The sequence below is a fragment of the Lipotes vexillifer genome, unplaced genomic scaffold, assembly GCF_000442215.2.
Source record: "Lipotes vexillifer unplaced genomic scaffold, Lipotes_vexillifer_v1.1 scaffold1130, whole genome shotgun sequence".
Classification (NCBI taxonomy): Eukaryota; Metazoa; Chordata; class Mammalia; order Artiodactyla; family Lipotidae; genus Lipotes; species Lipotes vexillifer.
In genome coordinates, this window is record NW_006797877.1 from 454,521 (window position 1) to 474,256 (window position 19,736).

The 19,736-nt window shown below is 40.3% G+C and overlaps 1 protein-coding gene across 1 annotated transcript in view; it reads right to left on the bottom strand.

The window, feature by feature from the left end:
* Window positions 1-1,792: 1,792 nt before the first annotated feature.
* Window positions 1,793-19,736, bottom strand: part of UGGT2 (UDP-glucose glycoprotein glucosyltransferase 2) — a 160,928-nt gene continuing 142,984 nt past the window's right edge. Inside the window, exons 35-39 of the mRNA XM_007469922.1 lie at window positions 17,603-17,763; window positions 16,845-16,959; window positions 9,215-9,331; window positions 4,677-4,803; window positions 1,793-1,815 (exon numbers count right to left, since the gene is read on the bottom strand). Of these exons, the coding sequence (XP_007469984.1) occupies window positions 1,793-1,815; window positions 4,677-4,803; window positions 9,215-9,331; window positions 16,845-16,959; window positions 17,603-17,763 (543 nt within the window). The remainder of the gene's footprint in view (window positions 1,816-4,676; window positions 4,804-9,214; window positions 9,332-16,844; window positions 16,960-17,602; window positions 17,764-19,736) is intronic.

A 19,736-nucleotide genomic window follows, 5' to 3' on the forward strand; every position in this document is an offset into this window, starting at 1 on the left:
GGTTCAGCTCCCCTCGCGCATCCCCAAGGAGGGCAGAGCTCTGTATGGCGCTGCGCTCTACATGCCGTTGACGTAAAAGTTAGCCATTTTAGAAAAGAATCTCCCTGTAAAGAAATACTGGTAAGTCTGGATTTTTAGATATAAGGTATCATTCATCTGGAAATGAGACATGTAAAATGTAGCCATTCAAATCACAAGCTGCAAGCTGCATCATTCTGCAGTTTAGCTTATACTTTGTGAAGTACAGAATCTAGCATAGTGGAGAAGGTAGTTGGTGCCGTTACCTAGGGACGTACCATCTCACAGCCAGCTGGGGTCTCTGCCCAAGCTAGAAGCTTACAGAGGCTCTTGCCTCTCACCAAGCCCCGACTCCAAAGAGGAGTGCACCGGAGGCCCCGTGGAACTGGGGTCTTCACCCCAGGCCAAGTTACCACTCAAGCCTCTGACAGCATCCCTTAGGGCCCTTGGAACCCACAGGAACAATCTGCTTCCATTCCAGGCCACACCTGGAACACTGCATTTTATCACAGACAAACCCAAACAAGTAACAAAGGGAAGGTTACAGGGAGAGGGAGAGGCCTTGTGATCTCTCATTAGGAAGAATGAAGCTGCTGGGGGCAAAGTAGTTATTTTCAAATACTCTGTGGGCTGTGCCATCCAACAGAGAAGGATTAGGTTCGTTCAGAAGAGCTCAGAGGAGCGAGAGTAGAGACTGCCAGTAGACAGCTTCGGGCTCACTGTGGAACTCTGTACGGAGTTGTCCAAAGATGCACCAGCCAGTCTCCAGAGGCAGACAGTTCCATGTGGCCCTGGAAGGTTCCAAGATGGCTCGAGGGTCCACCTGGCAGGGCCTTGTAAGGGGGGGCGGGGGGGCTGTTCCTCAAACCTCACTTGTCACCGGAGTCATCTGGAGCGCTTCTTAGACAATCGTGATTTCCCACGCTCCCCTCAGCCCTATTCAATCAGCTTCTTCAGGGTCCACATGACATTGAGGTCGTCTCCAGTCCCAAGATCCTATGATTCTAGAATAGTTGGATAGTTTTTGAACATTTACTATTCCTATTCATCTATTAATATAAAACAGGACAACAAACTGTTTACACTCTTAACTAAGTTTCTATAAAACTAGCCAGTTCTTTTTTAAAAAGAATACATATATACCCCATAAGCCCATGAATATCATTTTATGAAATAAAAATTAGAAACATTAAAAAAATACAAATACTGCATAGGATTAAAACATCATATGGTTTAAGGATAAACAAAATAATTAGTGTGACACCACCATTTTAAAACAACAGTTAAGGTGTAAATGGGCTTACTTTTAAAAAAAAATTATTCGGAGATAACCATGAGTCCTCCTTTCTCAGAAGAAAAAACACAAAATAGATTTCTCTAATTTAAAAGCATCTTTGGAATGAAGAAATATGGATGCACATAGAGCTGGAATATCCAAACACGTAGATGGTTTGCTAATTGGGGACCAGCTAGTCAGATACGTTCTTCTACTTGGTTATCTGGCAAAATTATCACTTTAACTGGTGAAAACACAGTGTTTTAAGCAATCAGGAAAGAGGAACAATCTAGTTTTAAACACTCAGTGGCCATTGCTTATATAACTTAAACTTATTCAATACATTAAACACATGTATTTTTAAATAATTAATTTAAATTGAAGAATATGTCACTGATCCTTAATGAAACTTTCAGAAGTCTTAGCAGTAGTTCCACATTTCCCCAGCAGGTGGCAGATTTCTTGTCATACTTTCTCATCTTCTTACACAGGCCGGTGCTAGAGTTCATCATGTGTCAAAACTGTAGGGGAGGAAAGTTTATTTAGCTCCTGAAATCTCAAACATCACAGTAGCTTAAACCTGACTGAGGTATGAATTAATATAATAAAAAGCACAGGTGCTCCCTGAGGATCCTCTTGTTTGTTAGTTTAGTACCTACTTGCTTCATTATGTGCCGTAAAAATAGCTCTTGGTATGTTATGGTATCTGTTACATTGTATCATAAGTACTTGCCTCTTTACCCACCTAGAAGCCAGGTCCCATGAGTCTATGAAAACAAGGACCATACCTTATTTATCTTTGCTATCTTCAGGACCTAGCACCCTGCCTGGCAATAGAGGCCTTGAATGGTACTAACAGATTACTCACCACGTACAAAGTATCCTGTTGTTAATGAAACGGAACAACAAAAAAGCAGAAGACATATATGGTCCTCATCTAAGATGGGAGGACAGAGCATTCAAACACAGACACAAATACTGTACAAATGTGAGAATCAGTACTAGTGAAGACCCCTAGAGATCAAAATGGTTTCCTCACCTTCTGCATCATTGAGCTGTCACATACTGATTTAAGAACACTGAAAATTCAAAATGATATTTTCAGGCAGAAATTAATTAATATACATTTAAAATGGATCCTGTTCCATAATTCAAGATGGCAGACTATATCTCTCCACTAAACTCCACTGGAAAGGTAAGAAATATAAAAGGGAATAGCAATAAAGACAATGGGAGAAGTGGTTATGAGACAACACTGGAGCAGAGTTATCAACGAATTTCTAAACGCAGAAAACAGAATACACAGCTGAGAGGATGAGTTGATTTTCTTGACAGAGAAGCCTGGGAAAGCCTCCTAACAGAAAACACTGGTGGGGAGTACATCACCCAGTGAAGCAATTAACTGAAGGACTGTATGGAAAATCTGTGCACGTCAGCTCTCCACTCTCATTCCTTCTGCACTGCAGAAAGAAACAGCCTGGTGTTTATTCCAAGATAAAACGTGGAAGGCTAAAAATAGAACAGTTTGGGCTTCCCTGGTGGCGCAGTGGTTGAGAGTCCACCTGCCGATGTGTCAAAACTGCTCGTGCCCCGGTCCGGGAAGATCCCACATGCCGCGGAGCGGCTGGGCCCGTGAGCCATGGCCGCTGAGCCTGCGCATCCGGAGCCTGTGCTCCGCAACGGGAGAGGCCACAACAGTGAGAGGCCCGCGAACCACAAAAAAAAAAACAAAAAAAAATTAAGCAATAAACCCAAAAATCTCTTTTGTAAAACCTCTCTTATTTATACATATAACCATGCAAAAACATATATACACAGACATGCAATTTTTATTTAATTAAGATGTGGGTCAATAACATTATAAATATTCTATAACCTATTTTTTAACTTAAAAATTTGCTGTCAGCACAAATCTGTCTCAATTCTCTTGAAAGGCTACATTATATTTCATTGTATGTATCAGTGTTTATGCAATCGATCCTCTATTGATGGACAGGTTCTGTTTCATTATTAAAAACAATGCTGTAACAAACATAATGTATATATATGCATAATTTTTCTCGTTTAAATGTAAGTTTCTTGTGAATTGCTGGGTCAAAGGGCATATATTTAAATTTTTTATGCATATTATAAAATTTCCTTAATTTATACAGCTACTGTATGTACGAGAGTGCTTACTTGTCAATACCCTTGCTAATGCTGGGTATTATTAATCCTTTAACTCTTTCCAATTCGATAAGAGAAACATTTCTTCTCAGTGTTTTATACCTTTAAAATTGCTTGTGAGGTAATTATGTGAATTTTCCTTTCTTCCTTCCTTTTTTGCCTTCTTTCCTTCTCTCCCTTTGAAAACAGTTACACCACTTAGAGAATAATCTTTCTTCTTCTGAATTGAAATGGCACCTTTATACTACAGTATTAAAAATGCTTGGGTGTGTTTTAAATACTGAACTTCTCAGACAACACACACTGATTTTGTTAAGGAAAACAGAGTCAAGATGAAACAGAATTTCATGCTTATATGAGAAATTTTATATATAATCACTTCAGCCTCCCTAAAAAGTAAAGCTGAGGAAAATAAGAACTATATTCTGAACTACTAGAAAGAATTACTGTGAGGATTAACTAGTCTAACCTGTGAAAGTCTCTAACCTACTGACTGGAACACAATAGGAGCTCAGTACTACTTTTAAAAAAGAGCAAAGGACAATAGAGACAGGCACTGACCAGGAAAGGGAATTATGAAGGAATCAAGAAGTCAATATCAGCTTTAAAAGAATATCCAACACATATTTATCGGTGTTGAGGATTTATGTAGGGTGATGAAATGCTAAGGTAACCTCAATTTTTATTTTACTTTTTTTTTTTTTTTCCAGTTTTTTAAGTCTAAGAAATGGGAACAAATTAATCCAAATCACCCTCTAGTCATGACTAAGGCTACTAGATCCAGGAACCAACTTTTCATGGGGAAACCTATACCATGTACCAGATTAATTTAGGAGACAGGAGGTAATATTTTAGTTAGCTATGTAAGGCTTTTATTAAACTTCAGGGCTTGGATTTTCATATTTAGGAAATTCAGTGTGGCTTAAAGACAAATGTTTCTTTTACTTTTTTCACCTCTACATTATGTCAGGAGGTTAATACTATACTGACTCTGTGATGATCTGAAGCTATATCCATGGGGGAATAGATTCTCTATCCATGTTTTAAACTTGTGAGCTTAAGTCCACATAAAAATGAATTTGTAATCAAGTCACGGACTTTGGTAAAGAAATTCTGACCTAATCATTTGATAACTTCACTAAGAACTGAGTCTGTGATCTATTCTAATTTCACTTAATGCAACATATGGTTCATACACCACTGCAGAATAACTTACTTGCATTTTTCTTCTTGTTTTCAAGGTGATCTAATAGTTGTCGTATCTCAGTATCATACTCCACCCATTCTGGGACAATCCTGGCAGCGGCTTTTAGTTTAGGTTCTTTCGTTTTGGGGTTATTGCACTGAAAGTTTAAATAAAGCTTTGTTAATAAAAAACCATGTTTGAGGAAACATAAAGGAAATACTTGAGGACACTGCTATGTCACTAGAGCCAACAAAATGCATTTTATAAAAAGCAGGGCCCTAGGTACTAAGTACTTGAAATACCGGAATTAGTTTAATAGAGAAAGGATCAAGTGAAATGACAAATCATAGTTTATATAAGCAGTAAGTGTTTAATGCAAACACCTCAATCAGAACTTTAAACAAAAATTGTTTACAGACTTTCTGATGGCTCATAAGAAGTCTGTCAAACAATTCTGTAAAATGTTTGCACAAAACAGCCAATTATATGACCATCCTGTAAAAGAACATAGAAGACTATATTAATAAATATTTGATTGCCTTTTCTTCAGACTAAAACCTGGGTTTATATACTTAATGTTTTCCATACACAGAACTATTTATCAGCCTTTAGAAAACGTCTTGAGTTTCTTTGGCAAAAGCATTCATCCTCTTTCACATGCCTCTGTTCTCATTAGCAGTTATGATATTAAAAATCACTTAACTGGAACTCATTTGTCAAAATACTGACAGTTGTGAAATTCAGAGTAGCTCATAAATCTCCACACCTTAAAAATATTTAACTAGCCTGCTTAATAGGCACAGTGGAAAAGCAATGGACTTGGATCCTCAGTCCTCATGGTTCCAGTTTTTACTGCTAGTAAGACTTGGACGGTCCACACTTACTGGTAGTAAGACCTAGCCACTAAACTGTGTGTGTGTGTGTGTGTGTGTGTGTGTGTGTGTGTGTGTGTGTGTGTGTGTGTGTGTGTGTGTGTGTGTGTGTGTGTGGGGGCGGGGGTGTGGGCAGTGGCAGAATCTTAGTTTTTTTTCATCTGCAAAGGACGAAATTAAAACAAGATCATCTACAAAGTTCCTCTAATATTTGATCAATTTTAACTAGCAGTTGGTCCTATTATAGAGTTTCTTGGGAAATTAAATCAAGGTTAAAAGGCAAAAAGTAGAGGAGGAGTCTAAGAAGGTTCTGACTCTGGATGTATTTGAAGGTACCGTTGACAAGACTTGCTCATGGGCTGGATGTGAATTGTGAGAAAAGAGAGGCATCAAATATGACCCTAGTGTCTTTGGCTGGAGCAACGTAAAGAATGGAGATGCCACTGACTTTCCTGTAGACAGGAAAGACTACAGGAGGAGCATAAACTTCACAGTTACACAAGCATCCTGTCTGCTCTTCACGAAGCATCAACAAAGGATGTGTCCTGAAGCTCACTTCTACGCGGCGCTTTCTTATAGTTGCCCCAACTTGCTTTCCCCTTCATCCTTCATGCCTTATGGGAGAGCTAAGTTATGAACCATGAGCCTGTTGTCTTATTTATTTATTTATGGCTGCGTTGGGTTTTTGTTGCGGTGCGTGGGCTTCTCATTGCAGTGGTTTCTCTTGTTGCGGAGCACGGGCTCTAGGCACGCGGGCTTTAGTAGTTGTGGCTTGTGGGCTCAGTAGTTGTGGCTTGCGGGCTCAGGAGTTGTGGCGCACGGGCTTAGTTGCTCCGCGGCAATGTGGGACCTTCCCGGACCAGGGCTGGAACCCGTGTCCCCTGCATTGGCAGGCGGATTCTTAACCACTGCGCCACCAGGGAAGCCCGGGCCTGCTGTCTTAATCCCTTCCTCATCCAACATTTTCAGTTCATTGCATTGTGGAATATTTTCTAAAGTAATATATTTCTGAAGTAACTTGAAAACAGTATTTTCTTTGTAGAAATTAATTTCACAGGCAATGTGTTCTATAAAGAAGACAATGGAACTATTTTCTAACTATGTCAGAAACTATTAAAACAAAAATACTATGTTTGTCCTTCGTTTATGCTACAATTCCCCCCTGCTACAATCTCTATCAGCGGTGCTTAAGTGGGGTGACCACGCCCCACAGGGGAGCTGTGGCCAGGCCTGGAGGTATTTCTGATTGTCGTAATGGAGGTGGGGGGCTACGGCCACCTAGTGGATAGAGGCCAGGGATGCTGCTAAACACCGTCCTGTACAGCGCACAGGTCCGCCTCCACAACAGGGAATTACTTGGTCCCAGATGTAAATAATGCCCCAGCTGAGAAACCTTGATTGAAAGGGAGTTGAGACAGTATCATGACATTCACAAACACTCTCACCCTCACCTTCAATACCAGGAATCATGCTTTCTCCTCTCCATTAGACCATTTCCTTGGGATTTTTCTTGTTAACATTTTCCCCAAGAAGGTGACCAAAAATAGCATGTTCTTCCATTTTTATTTTAAATGTTTCTGTGGGAGACACGATGCTGTCCACCAAAATCTATGTCCCCGATCCTTCTCCTAGGTAGACCTGTTGCTAGGAAGTGGCTGCCCATCGAGGAATGACGATCCTTAGCTCCTCTTACAACTGGATGTGGCCACACGACCAATTCCTACCACGGGGCCAAGGCCTTCAGGATCAGGATGTATTCTCCACATTCCTTTCTCCTTTCCCTCCAGATCAACACTATCCAATAGAAATATGATGGAAGCCACACACGCAGCTTTACATTTTCTAGCAGCCACATATAAAAATGCAAAAGGAACGGGTGAAATAAGTTTTAATACTATATTTTATTTAACCCAGTATTTCCAAAATGTTATCAGTCAAAATGTAATCAATATAAAAATTGGTAATGAGATATTTTTACATTCTTTGTATTGTACTGAGTCTTAAAAATCCGATGTGTTTTACACCTTATGGCATGTCTCAATTTACACTAGCAACATTTTAAGTACTCTATGGCTGCATGTGGCATGTGGCTGTCATACTGGATGGATCAGCTCCAGATGGACACAGATGACGACAGGACCCTAGAGCTTGAAGAAGCCACAAGATGGATGGAGACTGGTCCCTGAGTCATGATGTACAGGGAAGCTACTCGCTGACAGGACACCCACTTAGGTCTGCACCTGGGTGTACGTGAAACCATGGAAATACGGCATTTGTTAGAGTAGCTCATGTTAATCTAAGTACTAAAGAGCCCAGGGAGACCTTATGTCAGTAACATATGAGTCACCACCTTATACGACATAACCTTAACATTTTATGTTATGTTCAGTAATGTTCTTGACCTCTCTTTAGAAAGTTCCCCCGCTTTCTTCTTACCAATGCCATCTTGTTTCTGCTACATTCTATCCACTATGATTGCAGTCTAACATTTTGGCATGCAAAATGTTTCTATACCTTTCTTTCTATACCTTTCTATACATATCTGGAAAAACATCCCTATATTTTATTGCCCTGTCTTATTTTGTTCAAAACTATGAGTTCTAACATTTTGACAGTCTGTTCTTCAGTGAAGATCTTGTAAACAATTATTCTGTACTTTTAGCACATAAAAATAATATGGTCAGAAAAAGAATAATGTCTTGTACTATTAAAGATAATATATAGTATTGGAATATAATGTCTAGACAGCTGGATAATAAGTAAGTTAGTTTAAAATATTTCATGTCTAGATTTAAACTGTGTAGCATAAACTGCTTAAAATGAAAATCTAAGAAAAAAACTTCTCAAAAATAATGAAGAAAAATAGACATGTATAGGATAATTTAAGTAGACAGAGTTATTTTGGTTGTCTTTATTTGGGAAAATTATTGGCAGGGCAACTAAACTGATGACATGTTAAGATGACAGCTAATCCATAAACATTTCAGCCAGCTCACGGCCTTTCTTTCAAAAGGCCTTGTGCAGAGAAGAATGAACAAAGCAGGCCTGAGACCCGTGCCTGCAAGGTTGGCCCTTGGCTGGCACCTGGGAACTTGGGTTTCAGGAGTGTTCCCACCATTCCCGGCTGAGAAGGGCTCACTGTGCCTAAACTGTGCAAACATGTGGTTTATGCTGACCACCTGCCTTCCTTCTGGATGTTGGGAATTCTGGCACGTGCCAGGCAGAGGTGGGGCTTGCCATGACCAGGCCCCCAGTAAGAATCCTGGGCACTGGGTTTCTGGTAAGCGTCCCTGATAGACCACCTTTCACATGGGTTGCTGTGCTTCTTGTAGCTTAAGGAATTAGGGCTGTCCTGGGTAACTTCACAGGGAGAGGACTCCTGGAAGCTTGAACCTGGTTTTCTCTGGACTTCACCCCATGTGCCTTTTCCTGATTTTGCTTTGCATTCTCTCACTGTAATATATTCACAGCCATGATTCTGAGTCCTATGGGTCCTCTTATTGAATCATCAAACCTCGGGGTGGTCTTGGGGGCCCCCAACACAGCCCTATACTTGACAACCTAGGTAAATATAACAGTAAATAACAGACTGGGCAGCAGGGTGCCCTACGTGCGCCATTCCATTTGTAATACAGAAAATATTTCTATTGGAACATTTCCATATCTGCTTATACAAAGGAAAATGCAAACACTCACCAGGTCAATTGTTTTGGCTCTTTGTTTGGATTCATCATCACACCACGTTTCACACCACAACCAGTCTTGGGGAAGAGACTTAATGGCAACTTGGTAAATCATATTATTGGGAAGATCCTACAGAAAAAAAGAACGATTTAAACATAGAGGTATAGAAATTAGAGTCAGAGTGAAAGAAGTTGAAGATGTCATTTAGATTATAAACAGTTCCTAAAAAAACATGTAAATCTGAGGTGTGTCTCTATTTTGAAGCTTTAAATACTTAATTTGACCCAATCGTCTTGTGTCATGAATGAACCTGTGCACTGGAACAAAGACCACACCTGCCCTGGGCTTCACCCCTAGCATCCGAGGTGGAGAGAGAGGCCCAGAAACCCACCATTCCACATGCCCTCTCTACCTCTTATCTGCCTCGAAACACCAGGATTAATCACTTATACCGTGTCTGCTATTACTGTTTATGTAGTCAACACCACACTCTCCAGATTCTGAGGTGACTTTTCATTTCCCTATCAGCAAACTACGCTCCACAAATATTTTCACATTTCTGCATACTCAGAGCTTTCTAAGCAAAGATCGCTGGCACCTGGGTAAAAGGATGTTTAAATGGCAAATGAGCCTAGTAAATTAAAGACAGAGACCTCTGCAGAGATTTAAAGACACCTTTCCCAGAAATACCCGCTTATATATGCCAGGGATTGCAGAGCCCTTCCCAGAGAATATTTGTTTACATTCCAGAGCAAAGGGCATGTTTCCTGTCTCTCCCGGAGGGCACCAGCAGTACTTGTGTTAGCTGTCCCATCTAAGTTCCAAGATTCATAATTTTAGGGTTCTTCTCTCAACACTCCTATTAATCATCATACTGGAAGCTCTAGCCAATGCAGCAAGACAGGAAAAAGAAAGAAATGGTATAAAGATTGGAAAGGAAGCAATAAAACTCTCTTTCTTTGAGGATGACAGGATTGTTTACGCAGAAAATCCTAAGAATCAGTAAAAAAAAAAAAAAAAAAAAAACCCCTGGAACTAATAAGCAATGATAGCAAGGTTTCAGGATACAAGGTTAACAAACAAAGGTCAATTGCTATATACTAGCAACCAACAATTGGAATTTGAAATTAAAAGCACACCATCATTTACATTAGCACCAAACACCCCCCCCCAAAACAAAAAAACAAAACACCCCAAATAAACCTAGGTAAAAAAATCTAACAAAATATGTTCCTCTACATGAGGAAAACTATAAAATTCTGATGAAAGAAATCTAGGAACATCTATATAAATGGAGAGATATTTCATGTTCACAGATAGACTTAATAGTGTTAAGATGTCAGTTCTTCCCAACTCGATTTACAGATTCAACGCAATCCCAATAAAAGTCCCAGAAAATTATTTTGTGGGTATCAACCAACTCATTCTCAAGTTTGTACGAAAGGCAGAAGACCCAACACAGAAGAGCCAACACAGAAGAGCCAACACAGTGCCGGAGAAGCATAACAAAGCCAGAGGACCGACACTACCGAATCTGAAGTCTTCATATAAATTCTACAGTAATTAGAGATTGGTAATGGCAAAAGGACAGACAAATCCAGCAATGGAACAGAATAGAGAGCCCAGAAATATGAGACTTCTTTGTATTTTCTGCTCAAGTTTTTCCTGTAAATCTAACACTGCTCTAAAAATATAGTCTATTAATTAAAAAAAAAATAAAAGCTAGTTAACTGTTCCCTCTTCCAGCACCCTTTTCCTGGGAATCCGTTCGTGAAATCCTTAAACAACCTGGTCTGTCATCTTATCTCAGCCACTTTCTCCCATGGTCATGTCCTAGCCAAGTCCTCTATAATTTCAATTTCATGCTCCCACTCTCTGACAACTTCTTGATTTTCAGCTTTTACTCCATCAAGTACTCAGATATCAATAGCTTTTGACCCCCCACTGGGACCTCCAATCAACTGATTTTACCACTATTTCACTGTCCTTTACCCCCTGATGTCTTCACTCCCCCCCCCCTCCTTAATTTCCATGGTTAATCATTATATTTAATCCCTTGAATATATTCTCAATGGTCTTACCATTCTTGCATTTAGTTGTACTCGCTTGGCAAAACTGTAGTCCTGGTTAAATCCAAACTCTGCACCTGCCTCCATGCAACTAAACATGGCTGGCGAAACACACAGACACATCCACTACACTATACTATTTTATGTTCCCATCAGCAGTGTATGATGGTTCCAAATTCTCCATATCCTTGCCAGAGCTTTTACTGTCTTTTTTATTATAGCCATCCCAGTGAGTATGATGTGGTATCGACTTGAAGTTCCTAATGACCAGTGATGCTGAGCATCTTTTCACGTATTTATTGGCCATTTGTATATCTTCTTTGGCAAAATATCTATTTAAATCCTTTGAGCAGGACTTCCTTGGTGGTGCAGTGGATAAGAATCCACCTGCCAATGCAGGGGACACGGGTTTGACCCCTGGTCCAGGAAGATCCCACATGCTGCAGAGCAACTAAGCCCGTGTGCCACAACTACTGAGCCCGCATGCTGCAACTACTGAAGACTGAACACCTAGAGCCCGTGCTCTGCAACGAGAGAAGCCACCGCTCGCCGCAACTAGAGAAAGGCTGCACGCAGCAACGAAGACCCAGAACACCCAAAAACAAAAATAAAATCCTTTGAGCATTTAAAAATTGGTTCTCTTGGGCTTCCCTGGCGGTGCAGTGGTTGGGAGTCCGCCTGCCGATGCAGGGGACACGGGTTTGTGCCCCGGTCCGGGAAGATCCCACATGCCGCGGAGCAGCTGGGCCCGTGAGCCATGGCCGCTGAGCCTGTGCATCCGGAGCCTGTGCTCCGCGACGGGAGAGGCCACAACAGTGAGAGGCCTGCATACCGCAAAAAAAAAAAAAAAAAAATTGGTTCTCTTTTTGTTATTAAATTATAAGAGTTCTTTATATGTTCTGGATACTAGTCTCTTATCAGAAATATGATTTGCAAATATTTTCTCCCATTCTGTGGGTTGTCTTTTCACTTTCTTGTGTCCTTTAATGCACAAAGTTTTTAATTTTGATGCAGTCCTATTTTTTCTTTAGTTGCTGGTACTTTTTGTTTCATATCTAAGAAACCATTGCCTAATCCAAAGTTACAAAGATGTACACCAATATTTTCTAGGATTTTTATACTTGACCCTCTTACATTCAGGCCTTTGATCCATTTTGAGTTAGCTTTTATATATGGTGTTAGGAAGGGGTCCAATCCATTCTTTACATGTGGATATGCTGTTGTTCCGGCACCTTTGCTGAAAAAGCTATTCTTTCTCCATTAAATTATGCTGGCATGCTTGTCAAAAATCCAGTGACCATAGATGCATGGGTTTATTTCTGGACTCTCAGTTCTAGACCATTGATCTATATATAGTCTAACCTTATGCCAGTCCATTCACTGTTCATATTTAAAGGGTACAGTCTAGGGCTTCCCTGGTGGCGCTAGTGGCTGAGAGTCCGCCTGCCAATGCAGGGGACTCGGGTTCGTGCCCCGCTCCGGGAAGATCCCACATACCACGGAGTGGCTGGACCCGTGAGCCATGGCCGCTGGGCCTGCACGTCCGGAGTCTGTACTCCGCAACGGGAGAGGCCACAACAGTGGGAGGCCCGCATACCGCAAAAAAATAAAAATAAAAAAATAAAATAAAATAAAGGGTACAGTCTGATAAGTTTTACATACAAACATTCCTGTGACACAACGATCACAATCAAGCTCATTGAACACATCCATCACTCTCAAGTTTTCTTGTGTCTTTTTGCAATCCTTCTTGCCTGTCCTTTCTACATTCACCTAAGCCAGTTAGCTCCTGGGCAAACACGAACTGCTTTTTGTCCATGTAGATTGGTTTGCATTTTCTAGAATTCTGTATATATAGAATCATATGATATGTGTATTTTTGGCTTGGCTTCTTTAGATCAGCATAATTGTTTTTAGATTCATCGATGTTGCTATATGTATGAATAATTCATTCCTTTTTACTGTTGAGTAAATATACCACAATCTTTCTGTCCAATATCATTTTGATAGATATCTGGGTTTGTGGTAGACAGTTTCTGATACAGCTCCCGATGATCCGTGCCTCCCAGTATTCATTCCCTCGTGCAATTATTCCTCCTGGAGTGTGGCTGGACCTAGTGACTTCCTTCTAACAACAGAATATGGCAAAAGTAATGTGATGTCAGTTTTCTGGAAGAGCTTGTGTAGAATTGATACTATTTCTTTCTTTAATGTTGGGTAGAATTCACATAAGTTTGGTAGAATTTAGAAGCTATCTGGGCCTGGAGATTTAAAACTAATTTCAATTTCTTCGATTGTTATAGGGCTATTCAGGTTATCTATTTCATTTTGAGTGCATTTTGGTAGTTTGTGTCTTTTAAGTAATTTGTCCATTTCATCGAAGTTGTTGAATTTATTACCACAAAGTTGTCTGTAATATTTTCTCATTATTCTTTCAATATCTGTGGATATTGTGCTGTCATGTCTCTCATTTCTATATTAGTAATTTGTGTCTTTTATCTTTTTTCTGATCAGTCTGGCTAGAGGTTTATGTTTTCTTAATTTTATCAAAGAAACCAGCTTTGGTTCATAAGAAAATCTATGGAAACATACCATTTTTCTGTTTTTTTTTTCATTGATTTCCACTCTATTCTTAATTATTCTCTCTTTTCTACTTACTTTGGTTTCAAATTTGCTCTTTTTTTCTAGTTTCTAGGTAGAAGCTGAGGTTGAGAGCCTGTTTCTTTTCTAATATGTACTTAGTGCTATGAATTTTCTAAGAACTGTTTTAACTGCTTCAGATGGTGTACCTTATCATTCACAGAAGAGAAGCAGCCTAAGGCTAAAATATATATAAATTCATATGAAATGGTGAATGGCTTGGTTGATTGGTCAGGGGCCCAGAAAGAAGATTAAGGACAAGGGCGTGGGTCCAAGGGGGCAAAGTAGAGGTGACCCTGCTTATCCCTCCCAGTGACCCTCCTGGGGAACTTGTGCTTATTATCCCCATAACTCTGGGAGGTTCTGGGTCATATCACTAGGTCAGGGGAATCTAGGTGAAGAAATAAAGACCTGGGCCCCTCGACAAACTGTGACAGCCAGGAAAGGCCATCTCAGCTTCAGAACTCCCTGCGGGGGTTGTCTGAGGCCTTTGCTGAATTTGTAGAATTCGCCTAATTCTGCTTCCTCTCCTTCTCCAACAGCTGTTAGTCCTGAGAGCACTTCCTAATAAACTTCCTGCAGGCTAATTTCCACTTTAGAGTCAGTTTGTTTCCTGGATAACCCAACCTGTAATAGGCAGCTGAGCAGTAGCTGCTGATGTAAAGAACAGTGGGGGAGGAATATAGCTTGGGTTTTTGACTTTTAATTTGAGAAAAGTTCTGGGCATTGCTGGGTCTATTTCAGTAGATTTAACATATGAGTTAGGCATTCAGAGGAGAGAGAAGGGCGAGATAAAGGTTTGGGAATTCTTGGTAGAAAAGCTGGAAATTACAGCCAATGTACGTAAGAAGCCGATAGAGCGGGTACAGAATGCGAAGTGGGCCACGGGGAGAAACTTAGAGGATAGCAACATTTAAATAAGAGGTAGAAAAAGAGTAGTTCTCAGATCAACTGTGCTGGGAAAGTCACGGACATCAGAGAAGAACCAGGAAGATTTGATACTATGAAAGCCAAGGGAGTTTCAGGAAAGGAGAGGTCAAAAACACCCACATCACAAAAAGGGCAAATGAGAAGAAACAAGAAGTGTTCACTGGATAAGAAGATATCACTTTGACTTTAGTGAGAAGTGTTTAGTGGACCGGCGGGGATGGTAGCCAAGATGCGTCCGAAGGAGGACAACCATCCCCCAAATGTGGTGATGCAGCGCTGGCAGAGTCCCTCAGGTGTTTGCTGGTCTGCTTGAAAAATGGGTCCTTTCCTTAGTTACCCACACGCGGATCACCAGTAGGGTTCCTTATGAGTAATCCACTGGGGAAATGACTAAGAAGTATAAACATGTGATATGCATAATTTAAATCTGGAATGTTACTGGGGTCTACTGAGGACCCTACGTCTGTTTCCTACTAATTGGCAATACTGCAAAGACGCTACCTTGCATTTGCACACATACATGTTTGGAGTTCTCTCGACTTCCAAGAATGATTTTTTTAAATCAGTCCTTCTTCAGTGCGCTCCTGAATCAATCATTAGTATTTTGACCTATAATGTTCCATTTGCTTGATTTTTAAACAAACAGCCTCAAATTTCTACATTACCTAGACCCTCTGTCACCTCTCTTCCCTATGCCAGACTATTTCTCCCGTCTGTACTATTCCTCACACACGTTGAGGCCCACTCCCACCTTGGGACCTTTGCATTCGATATCCTCTCTGCTTGGGATTCTCACAGATACCTGTGTGCTCAGCTCTTCAGCCTCCGTCTGCACATCACCTGCATATAGACATATGGCCGCTCAGCTTACAACAGCAAACTCTAACGCCTATTCACCATTCTGAACTCTATCATGTTTTCGTGTTTTATTTTTTCTCTAAAGCACTTACTGCCTTTAAATACTGTTCATTAATTTAGTTATTTTCCCACTAGAATGAAAGCACCATGAGCTAAGGATCTCTGTTTTGTTTTCTGATGTCCCAGGGCTTAGGAGAGTATCTGACACATAGTAAGTATTCAACAGATACTTGCTGAATTAACAAACACGTAAGGTCCTGGTAAGAACCTATATTCTCAATTTACTTATTTATTTTTGGCTGCGTTGGGTCTTCGTTGCTGCACGTGGGCTTTCTCTAGTTGCGGCGAGCGGGGGCTACTCTTCGTTGTGGTACATGGGCTTCTCATTGCGGTGGCTTCTCTTGTTGCGGAGCACGGGCTCTATGCACGCAGGCTTCAGTAGCTGTGGCTCGCGGGCTCTAGAGCTCAGGCCCAGTAGTTGTGGCGCACGGGCTTAGTTGCTCCGTGGCATGTGGGATCTTCCTGGACCAGGGATCCGAACCTGTGTCTACCGCATTGGCAGGAGGATTCTTAACCACTGTGCCACCAGGGAAATCCAGAACCTATATTCTTTAGTCACTGGGAAGAGGGAATAATGGGAATTATGGGCTACAGGGTCTTTTTCTTCCGTTTAAATTGTTAAAATGAGGAAATTAGCAGGATACAATAATGAGGAAATAATGGGATTTGAGAAAAAAAAGTATTCGTGAAGAAAAACAAAATGTAAGGCAGTAGTCAGGGAGGGCACAGGATGAAGGGAGTTTATCTTAAAAATCACAGAGAAAGAGAAATGGGAGAAAGGGAAGGAGGGAGGGAGACAGACATGCTTAAGTGATGATGGAAGCAAGTAAGAAAAATTTAGGGTAACAAAGTGAGATGGGGCACACAGTGGAAAGAAGAGGTTTAAGCATGGAAAGGTGAAGATCAAACGCTATTCTGAAAATGTTAGGCTCGAAGTGAAAAAATATGTAAGTCAAGATAGCTGATACAAAATTGCATAAAGGGAAGAAAGAGGCTAAAAATACAAGATTTTGACATCTATAAACAGGGAGATAGAACAGTCTATGTCTATGTATTGAAAATTATTCCATGAATATTTTACTTACCTGATCTAGGTTTGAAAGACTGTTTGGATCTTGACTGAGAGTTTGGTACTGGCCCCGGAGCCTGTCACCTGCTGCGATTCTCCTGAACTTCTTGAGATCCACCACGTACAAGGCACTGCAAGAAATGAAGACTCCTTGAGAGCCTACGTTGTTTACATATATTTACTTTCCTCCAGTGATTGTCTACAGTGTTGGTATTAACTTTAGATATCCCTGGGTCTAATAATAATGAATCCTTTCATAATTTGCTCCTGATGTCTAATACTGTTTCCAAGGAGTTTGAAGTTTGATATGATGCTGTTAGGATCCACATCCTCTTAAGGTCACCTTAAGTTTTTCCAAGATCTCCTGAAACTCATGGGCCTACAAAACAGTTAACAGCTTCGAAGACAATCCTCACTTTGTTATGCGACAAACCAAGTTTAAATCTTCTGTAGTAGTTAGGAACATACAGCTGAGCCATATTACTTGGGTTTAACTCCGGGCTCAGCTATGTACTAGCAGCATAAGCCTGGGCAAGGTACACAAATGCTGTATGCCTCGGTTTCCACACCTATAAAATAGAGATGATAGCAATATCTCAAAAGGTTGTCATAGAGATTTTATGAGTTAATATATGTGAAGTCTTGTAAGAGTGACTGGCATGTAATAAGCACTACAGAATGGGTTACCATTATTGTATATTTTCCAAGAAAACTGAGTATTGTAATTCAACAAGTTATTTATTCACTCAAAGGTAAGAGTATGACTTTTCTTACCTGATATGGTATTTCCTTCTTAAAAGATGTGATGCCCAGTATCCCGTTTTCCAGAAACGATATCCATCCATTTCCGTGCGGCTATCACAGAAGGGAGTATACCCATAAGGAGCTCCATCCAGATCAAAATCTCGAAGTTCTTTTAGGTCATGTCTCACAATCTAAATAATTAGAATAGTTTCTCTGATGAAGACTATAAAATGATAGAAGCCCCTTTAATATGAATGTCAAATCATCATCACCTTGTTGTAGAAAGACAGAGAACTGAGTTTTCCCCACAGTTCTGTCATGTAGCACGAGTTTACCAAATTTCTATTTTTTCCTTTTGCCCTTACAGATGAAAAGAAGCCTAAAATTTACATACCTAGTCTGTATGACAGTGGTCTTACTCATTAATAATAGCTTGTTACATCATTTTTAATCAAGGTATTTTTTAATATTCTTTTTTAAATTAAAGTACAGTTGATATACACCTGTAGTATATATTACAGGTGTACAATATAGTGACTCACAATTTTAAAGGTTATACTCCACTTATAGCTATTATAAAATATTGGCTATATTCCTCGTGTTGTACAGTATATCCTTGTAGCTTATTTTATTCCTCATAGTTTGTATCTCTTAATCTCCTACCCTTATATTGCCCCTCCCTCCTTCCCTCTTCCCAGTGGTAACCACTACTTTGTTCTTTATTATCTGTGAGTCTGCCTCTTTTTTGTTTTATTCACTAGTTTGTTGTATTTTTTAGATTCCACATATAAGTGATATCATACAGTATTTGTCTTTCTCTGTCTGACTTATTTCACTTAGCATAATGCCCTCCAAGTCCATCCATGTTGCTCCAAATGGCAACATTTTATTCTTTTTTTTATTCTTTTATTTTTTAGGCTTAGTAGTATTGCATTATATATATATACACACACACCCCACATCTTCCTTATCCATTCATCTGCGGATGGACGCTTAAGTTGTTTCCATATCTTGGTAACTGTAAATAGTGCTGCTATGAACACCGGGGTGTGTGTGTATTTTTGAATGAGTGTTTTTGTTTCTTTTGGATATATACCCAGGACTGGAATTGCTGGGTCATATGCTAGTTCTATTTTTAGTTTAGGTTTTTTTTGTTTGTTTGTTTGTTTTGCAGTATGCGGGCCTCTCACGGTCGCGGCCTCTCCCGTTGCGGAGCACAGGCTCCGGAAGCGTAGGCTCAGCGGCCATGGCTCACGGGCCCAGCCGCTCCGCGGCATGTGGGATCTTCCCGGACCGGGGCACGAACCCGTGTCCCCTGCGTCGGCAGGTGGACTCTCAGCCACTGCGCCACCAGGGAAGCCGTATTTTTAGTTTTTTGAGGAGCCTCCCTACTGTCTCCCATAGCGGCTGCACCAGTTTACACTCCCACCAACAGTGCTGGAGGGCTCCCTTTCCTCCACATCCCTGGCAACATTTGTTATTCGTGTTCTTTCTGATGATGGCCATTCTGACAGGTGTGAGGTGATATCTCACTGTGGTTTTGACTTGTAATCAAGGTATTTTGAACAAAATATATTTTGGTAAGGAATTAAATATACAAGTACACAGCTCTTAATTTCTCAAGGTATAGATTAATACTTCAAAATGATTTCTATGATATATCTCCATTATTATATATTGGCAAATATTAGTTTGAATCATAAAGAAAAATCTCTTAATTATTCTCAGTGGCTTCAATGACATAATGTTAGTATGCTTCATTTTTTAATAGACTCTAGCCTGCTGGAAAAATATTATTGTATATATTGGGGGAAAATAGGAAAAATAAATTTTATGTTAGACTATGTTTGGAAATGCTTACTTCATTCCACTTTTGCCTATTAGTTTTTAATTATAATGATTCATCATCATTATCAATTTGAAAAATAATACAAAAATAATAGAATTTAGAATACAAGTAAATTATAAAGTGCGATTTGAAAATATACTTTTGGTCCTAAATAAAAATACTAACTTGTGGGCTTCCCTGGTGGCGCAGTGGTTGAGAGTCCGCCTGCCGATGCAGGGGACGCGGGTTCGTGCCCCGGTCCGGGAGGATCCCACATGCCGCGGAGCGGCTGGGCCCGTGAGCTATGGCCGCTGAGCCTGCGCGTCTGGAGCCTGT